Genomic DNA, 8,635 nt, shown 5'->3' with positions numbered 1-8,635 from the left:
AAAATTATTCATTGATACAAATGTTGCTATTTGAGTAATTTACACCACACAAATGCAATAAATAAATAAATAAATGCATACATACATACATACATACATAACATAAATGTAATTAATTACTTAATTGCCATGTAGAACAGATAAATTCCAGTGATCAGTTACACCCAGAACTGACATTACCTAGCTTCACCAAACCTAAACATAGCATGTATGTGTGTGTCCTCATACTATATTTAACTGCATACAGTGTAAGTCACCCCCACCCGTTGAGCCACCTCCCCTTTACCCCCATGGTGTACTTGGCCAGACCCCCTCGGTCCTTGGAAGAGCCGGGTCACATTACTCAGTCTGTTTCTGATCCAGATCCCCTAAAGGATCCATATACAACCAAAGTCACCCACAGACACCTCCAAAGCACAGGTAAGGCCCTCCTTGCTCAGGTGTGTGTATTTTTGGGTGTATATATTGAGAGAGCAGTTGAATGAATCTGACCCTTGCCCTCCAGTCATCATCTGCTGTACTTGTGTTAAAGTGGGTATAGGGAAATTTACAGTCATACACTGTAAGGCTTGAACATTAATCATATTATACATAATATAGAGAGAATTTTATCAATTGTAATTAAGTGCTACATTGTTTTCTGTTTTATACTTGCTGCACTTTCTGTAACTGATAAATCTCTTGCACTGTTTTTTGCTTAGGTGTATGAGTATGGGGGGAAAAAGCACATTTAAAAAAAACATGAGATTCTGCTTAGTACCTTGAAATTGTTCCAGACTTAAAATGATGATTCTCAGGGGTTTTTTTATGCAACTTATGTAAGTCCCTTTGGCCACACTGTTTGGACCAGTCAGGTTTACAGGCATTTTGACTGACTGTATAGCAGAGTGTGTCTGAATAGTGTGTGTTGCACATGGGCATCACATTTAATAGCCTGAGGTTATTTAAGGGATGTGCTAACTTTGTCATTTAAACACATACAATAAATTTCATATGCTGAACAGGGTGTGAAAATAACTTCTGTGAATTGTTTCTGTCTTTGATACAAGAACATGGAATAAACTACGTATATGCATGTAACTGCTTCCTTTTCTGCACAGGACACAATGTCACAGCACTCCTTAATGACAATAAGAGAGAGGAAAATGCAGGCAGCAGCCATTTGCAGAGAAATTCAAGGCACTGATGGTATAAGCTTTATAACAAACAAATCTAGCCATTTAGACTTTTTAATGATATGTGTGTTGTTGACAACATTTAGGTTCCTGAAGGATGGAACAAAAAATATGCTAGCATTAACATTCTTATGTTTCACTGTGTTGTTTTCTCACCATTCGCATGCATTAAGCCCAGGCAGATACTAAACAGTGTGTGTAGATAGTAGATACTAAACAGTGTGTGTAGATAGTAGATACTAAACAGTGTGTATAGATAGTAGATACTAAACAGTGTCTTACAGAAAAGTCACATGTGAAATTTTGTCTTTTTTTTTTTCAACACTTCACTTATTATGCTTCACACATTTTTCACATGTAGTGTTTTTTTACACAAAATTCATTTTGCCATGTTAATTTTTAATATGTAAGCACGTTGTTTGATTTTTCAGATGTTTGATTTTTCCTCACATGACTAATTCTATTTCCTTGTAATCTTGTGTTCATATTTGTTCACATGTGCAAATTCATGTTTATTTCATCACATGATTTTAATCACTTGTGAAAAGTAATGTGAAGTGTAAGTAGTGATTAGAATATTTACTCCACAGTAAACTGTATAATAAATGAGTTATATGGATTCCAGTTGTAATTGATGTAATTCTAGAGTATAGCGCAGTGCATCTATATATTTGAACCTATGGACTCTTACAGTAGCTGTCGTCATACTCCCTCTTCACAGACAGCCGGCCCACCAGTTCGTAAGGTTTATTTTTGTAATTCACCCTCTGCCACACCCTGGCTGGGCTGTAAATAATCCAATGAGATGTTTTTACAACTGAAAGTAACTAATACTTTTGTAGTTGTCCATAGGAAGCACTATTTCTGGTCATGGAAAACTGGCAGCTGAGCGAATAAAGATTCTTACTAGCTGTGGAAATATGCTAATGGTGTATATTCCACAATGTTCAGTAGATCTATAACACCTCCATAATTAGCCAGTGTTATAGAGCTCAATATGAACTGGACAAATGAGACCAAGGCCTAAAAAAGACCTCTGTGGGAAACCTAATGGTAGCTCTCAGGTCAAAGGAAGCATGAGTGAGTAAATGATTAAGGTACAAATGTAGTTTACAATTTAACTGTCATGGAAAAAAAATTAAGGTCTGGATGAACTATTGTATGAAGTTATACAAATTAAATGGTTATAGAAACATATACTATATCATGAAATGTAACTGCAAATGAATCGAATACCACTTGCCTATCAACTTGAACTGTTTTTGTGGTGTATACTAATTTCTCCTACTGTGCACAACTGAGACAAATAGACTAATGCCTAAGTCTACACCAGATACTGGCCATTCTGCTAAATTAAATGTATCATTTGCAAAGTGATTTTGAGTAAATTAAAGAAACATTAAGAATCTATGTTATTACACACTATATGGCCAAAAGTTTGTGGACACCTGACCATCACACTCATATATGCTTGTTGAACTTCCTATTCTAGAGGTCCCCCTATTTGTTGCTCTAACAGCCTCCACTCTTCTGGGAAGGCTTTTCACTAGATTTTGTAATGTGGCAATGGAGATTTGTGCCCTTCAGACACAAGAGCACTAGTGAGGTCAGGCACAAATGTTGGGAGAAAAGGTTTAGAGCGTTGCTGGCATTCCAGTTCATCCCAAAGGTGTTCAGTGGGGTTGAGGTCAGGGCTCTGTGCATTCCACTCAAGGTCTTCCATTCCTGGATTCCATGCTGGAACAGGTTTGGGCCTCTTAGTTCCAGTGAAGGAAAACTTTAATCCTACAACATACCAAGACATTCTAGACAATTGTGTGCTTCCAACTTTGAGGCAATAGTTTGAGGGAAGGCCCACATATGGTTGTAATGGTCAGGTGTCCATGTACTTTTGGCCATATAGTGTATTTTAGACCAGTTTTAAAAGTATTACTATTATTACTATTAAATGAAATGCATATATTAATCTGTTTAACATCACATAAACCAGGGTACCTGTCAAAATCAACATGCGTGTGAGATCCCAGGCCCAGTTTGGAAGTGGTAGTTTCTTGATTTTAGTGATAACACTGACAATTTCATATTATTCATTAGCTGATGCATTTTTACAGAATCTCCACACCTAACATGTGATTTGCTGATTCCCACAGGGTCGGAGATGGATCTGGGCCGAAAGGTGAACACACCTAAAGAAATCATGCTGGAAGAACTCTCCTTAGCTTCAAACAGGGGATCTCGACTCTTCAAGATGCGCCAGAAACGCTCGGAGAAATACACATTTGAGAGCATCCAGAATGCATCTATTCATATTAGTGTAAGTATGACTAGTTTGTTAGAGAGCAAGCCAAGTCCAACAGTCTGTCAACAGATCAATATAATCAATTTATTTAAGCAATAGAATATGAAAGGGAGTTACTGCATTGCTGTGAACAACAACACATTATTTGGTGCATTATGGTATTAAAATGGAAATAAATATAGCATATAAATAGAGAATATACTTTTTTCAATCACTACCATATTTTTCTGCCACATGCATATCCTTTTTTAAATTTGTTATCTAAAATATTAAAATAATGTCGATGATTAAATTAGAGTAACAGCTTAGACCAGAACGAGAGATGCTGTTCAGCTGCCGTAATGCAGATATGCAGATGATACACAGACTTCCAGGTGAAAAAGACCATGTGTTATCAGATATAATAGCATGGGTAGTAGTTTTTTTTCAACCAGTAGAGTATGTATCCCACTGAACACTCTTTCTGCCAATCTACTCTCTCTACCATAATGCTCTTTACGATGGTTTGGGGAAAATAGAGCAAAATAATAGGTATGCATCATGTATTCTAAGAACATGAGATTGAATGCACCTCCAAGAAAGAATCGCTTTAACATATTACCTTTCAGGAATCGTCCTCTCATTCTTTTTGCAGGATGGCGTGACAGTTATGGAAACTGAAGTTAATGGTGTAGGAGTTGACCAAGCTTCAAAAACTCCTCCAAACACACCTGACCCACATACCACACCCAATCCTGACTGTATAGCCCCAGGTTAGTGCTCATACAAATGTACAGACTTTCAAAAACCCCACTGCTAGAACATTAATCAGACCAACATGGAGCCTGTCAAATGTGCTTATAATAAATTTAATATCACTGGATTTGAGTTGGGAGTTGGGTATTTCTGCTACACTCTTCACTGTTAGCATTCCTCTGTAATAGCCCTGAGCCTCTCCAGGAAGTTTTTCAGGCATTTCCTGTATCTTCTAGGTTCTGGCCCACTGCAGCAGCTGTCCATGAAGTATCTCTAACAGATTTTATCTTTTTATATCCACACCCTGATCTGGCTTACTGAGCCTACACTGTACTTACTAGCTTTGCTGTACTCTAATTTGCAGTACTGTCAAATGCCGTAAATGTAAATGTACAAGGAAATAATCTGGTAATAATATAAAGTCAAATCTGTCTTGTTGTTCAGGACATCATATGTTCAAGAATATTCTTAAGCTAAAGCTGAAGCTATGTTTGAGTTAATACCGGTGCAGGACACAACAATGTATTAAACAAACATTAATACATCTGATTGCACATTGGATGAAACCACTATTTCTTTTTAACCCCTTGCAGTCACTGAAAATTTTCATAGAATATATAATTAACATCCAGCCTTCTGAATATTAGCGCTGAACTAGCTCAGCTGCCCATCTTGCTGGTCTTGACTCTGGCCAGGCCCTCAGGCCTCCTTGGGCCTGCTAAACTAAGCAACAAACACCCTCGTTACATAACTTCTGTTTTGGATTTGCTGGTCAGATTTGAGGGATGCTCGACTAGCTGGACTTTTTTTTTCCTTCTTCTTCTTTCTTTAAGATTCTGCTTATTGAGTGCAATGACATAATTGACATAATGCATTTATAGCGCATTAATTCACTATAAAGGAGGAGAAAGCAGGCGGAGAAGAAAAAACCAACAAAAAACATTAGCAGCACGTTCCTAAGAATATCGGGGACTTGGAATGTCAGTAAATTTGAATTCAGAAAAGAAGGAGAAAAAAGGGGATGAAGCATAAAACTACTTTAATGATTGGCCCTTTAGAGTGAACCTAATTCGAAAAGACCAGCAACTGTTCAGCTGTGGAGGGAGGGCTGATTCCAGTGAAGAATGAGACGTCTAGTTAAAAGGGTACAATATACAAGCATATCACACTGGAGTGTGGATATCGAGACAAGGATCAATACATGCATGTGGTATGGAAGAAACGCAGTCGAAATCAGACTGAAGCAGAAAAAAATTAAGCTCAGGTCATTATTGGCTGAATGACGGTTGAGATGATTGTTCATAGCAAGCTAGGTCTTAGACCAATATACACAGTGAACAACATTCAACTGAATCAAACTACTTTGGGATCAAACTGAAGAGGAGTGAATATGGAGTAAAACCATGCCCCAGTCGACCTGTAGATCATGTTCCCCTCATTTCTTGTCTGACAGAAAGATGGCGCCAAACCTAACCTTACATATACTTAACACCTATTTACTGTGTGTGTTCATCTGGAACATTTTGAGCTAAGTTGATCTCATTTTCCACTTGGGGTGTACTGACATTATGTATAGACATTATACTGAATCTATGAAGAGGGTTTTTTGTGCCAGAAAATGGAGATCCTTCCTAAGCTAGAAGAATATCTTCTATACTTTTATCTGTGTATACAACTGTAGAGAAACTTCATCTTAGGTCTGGGACTTCAGTATATCATTTCACACATTTTCACGAGCCATCATTTCACACATTTCCATGTCCTCACGAACCTCAACTCATATCCGCTGGATCACACAGTGCTGCTAAGAAAACAGTTTTAAAACAAATAGATCACAGCATGGCCATCATAATTTACAGAGCTGTAACAGCTGCTTTGGAAGAAAAAGGAGGCACTGGCTTTCAACAACTGCACACAATTAACTAAAACTAACAAAAACAACTCAGCTTGACCTATTTTAATCCTAGGTAGTGTGTCAGTGTGCCATTATACAGCAAGGCATGTGGCTGCTTGTCATTGTTAAATCAGACTAGGAGCATATTATACATGATATACTATCAACCACTCAGCAAAGAAAGCTGACTTTCTCTCTGAAGCTCAGAGCTCCTGACTATTGGCTGTATGTAATGGGTCCAAATGTATACTTCCTAGTTATATTAATGGTTAAGCAGTTATTTAAGGTTAATCAGTTATTTACATTTTATCCAGCTCCTAAAGTTTGCTAAAGGTGAATTATCTTGGCTGTATCTATCTATGGAAGAAGAAAAAAAAACTGATTCCTGTAACAGTCTATTTCCAAAAAGTATTTTCTGGTGCCCTAGAAGGTTCTGAGTCCTCCCCTCAGACAAGTGAATAATAAAAATCAGTTATTTTGATCTATATTTTAATTGAATCTATATTTTAATCAAAGATTTAGATCTTTGGCTGGTTTAGTGACAGCATATTTTTCAACACTTGATGCTGATTGTGGGGAATTGTTTACAAATTCATTTTATTTCTAGTGATGATACTTTGACAAAAAAAAAATAATATCCTCGTTCAAATAATAAGCAGATATTAGGGAATGTTTTCACAGAAAATATTCCATAAAGAAGCCTGCTGGCATGGTGCATTCTTTTCCCAAGAAGGCATTGCAGGTAACATGTCTTCCTGACCTGTGGCTGCCTCTCTGCTTGTGCAGGTCAGGATCAATTCTCACCTTTGATGTGTACTCTTTAGGCTATGGAGGTCCCTTGAAGGATGTTCCAACAGAGAAATTCAACCGCACAGCTGTTCCCAAATCCTACCACTCTCCCTGGGAGCAAGCTCTCATCAGTGATCCCTCTCTAGCAGACATGGTGCATTTACAAATGCCTGAATCTGAGCCCACACCTCAAATCCCACAATACAAGAGCTTTAATCGGTGAGTACTTTTCATCATAAAGGAAGCCTATTACTGATCTGTCTATCTTATTCAGTGGTTTTTCAACACTCCTTAGGGATATGGCAGAATCCAGGAATGCTGCTTTATTGAGGAACAACTATGTTTTCTGAGCCAAAAGATGCAGCATGGAAATATTTGAACCTTTTTCTGAAACTATTTTTAGCACAAAGATTGACTGGGTAGAGTACAGTGTTCCACTGCAAATTTATTCAAGCTTGCATTTGACAGAAGAGGAATGTTTTGTTATTTTTTTTTATAGCAGATGTGTCTTCGGGCAGTAATTTCCTTTAGTCATATTAGTTTCAGGAGTATTAACATCTAATCTACTGTCTGATGCTTTAGGATGGCGACTCCATTTGGTGGCTTCGGAAATGCTCCTAAAGCCCCGGTCAAGTCTGTTGAAGTGAACATTCTCCCAAGCGCTTCCAGTCTTCCACCCCCAGAAGCTGATTCTGGCCCCATGCCCTCACGACCCTCCTTCAACAGGACAGCTCTAGGCTGGGTGAATGATAGTGCCCCTCTGATCCTTGCCTCTGCCACCCTGGAGCCCAAATCATCCAGGTTGCCTGTGTTCCTCCCTGAATCTGACGAACTTTGAGTTTCACTTGCATTGATATTGTGATAAACATGAAGCTTTGTTAAATAGCTAATTTAGGTTACATATTCAGGTTACATTAAATTGTATGTAAGACTGTTTACAGTGTCTCAGTGACTGAACATCACTGTATAAGTTTCAGTTCTTTTAAAGAAAAGAATTGCAGTTAGTATCACATGTTATCTGTTATATGTAATTTAAGAGTTTAAATTACCTTTCTGGGTACAGAATTACAAATATTTGTTTAAGTGCAATGACATTTGAAGCTGCACCCATATAGTATAACTTATTCTATTATATCTATTATCGGTATTCACCTGTATGCCCTGGAAAAAATCACATTTGATTATGTGTGTAATATTTGACCACATGTTAAAAACATGTGAAAGTGCATTACATACAAGTTATGCCCAATTAACACACGGGAACTCAAGTAAACACATGTATCACTATGTGAACAATATGTGACAAAAATAAAAACAAATGCCCTACATGTGAAAAATTAACATGTGAGAGTTACAAGTTACATGAAAGTTACATACCACCTGCCTAATATTGTGTAGGTCCCCCTTGTCCCATCAAAACAGCTCTGACCCGTTGACGCATGGACTCCACAAGACCTCTGAAGGTGTGCTGTGGTATCTGGCACCAAGACGTTAGCAGCAGATCCTTTAAGTCCTGTAAGTTGCGAGGGGGGCCTCCATGGATTGGACTTGTTTGTCCAGATGCCACATCCCACAGATGCTTGATCAGTTTGAGATCTGTGGAGTTTGGAGGCCAAGTCAACTCTTTGTCATTTTCCTCAAACCATTCCTGAGCAAGTTTTTGCAGTGTGGCAGGGCACATTATCCTGCTGAATGATGCCACTGCCATTATGGAATACCGTTGCCATGAAGGGGTGTACTTAA

At 38.0% G+C, this 8,635-nt stretch overlaps 1 protein-coding gene across 1 annotated transcript; it reads left to right on the top strand.

Moving 5' to 3' along the window:
- The first annotated feature begins 263 nt into the window (after nucleotides 1-263).
- Nucleotides 264-8,233, top strand: myoz2a (myozenin 2a). The gene is made up of 6 exons (XM_026936197.3): nucleotides 264-420; nucleotides 1,101-1,188; nucleotides 3,326-3,489; nucleotides 4,109-4,226; nucleotides 6,928-7,111; nucleotides 7,475-8,233. The coding sequence occupies exons 2-6, from the start codon at nucleotides 1,107-1,109 to the stop codon at nucleotides 7,728-7,730; spliced, it is 804 nt and encodes a 267-aa protein (XP_026791998.1). The 5' UTR covers nucleotides 264-420; nucleotides 1,101-1,106; the 3' UTR covers nucleotides 7,731-8,233.
- The last annotated feature ends 402 nt before the right edge of the window (nucleotides 8,234-8,635 follow it).

This window comes from Pangasianodon hypophthalmus, chromosome 4 (genome assembly GCF_027358585.1).
Source record: "Pangasianodon hypophthalmus isolate fPanHyp1 chromosome 4, fPanHyp1.pri, whole genome shotgun sequence".
NCBI classification, from domain to species: domain Eukaryota; kingdom Metazoa; phylum Chordata; class Actinopteri; order Siluriformes; family Pangasiidae; genus Pangasianodon; species Pangasianodon hypophthalmus.
Note: the sequence above shows the minus strand (reverse complement) of the source record. Positions and strands in the feature narration are given on the sequence as shown.

Coding starts and splice junctions, on each gene's coding strand:
- myoz2a (XM_026936197.3), top strand. CDS start 1,107: ATGTCACAGCACTCCTTAATGACAATAAGAGAGAGGAAAATGCAGGCA. Junction 4,227..6,927: donor TCCTGACTGTATAGCCCCAG/GTTAGTGCTCAT, acceptor TGTACTCTTTAG/GCTATGGAGGTCCCTTGAAG. Junction 7,112..7,474: donor CAATACAAGAGCTTTAATCG/GTGAGTACTTTT, acceptor CTGATGCTTTAG/GATGGCGACTCCATTTGGTG.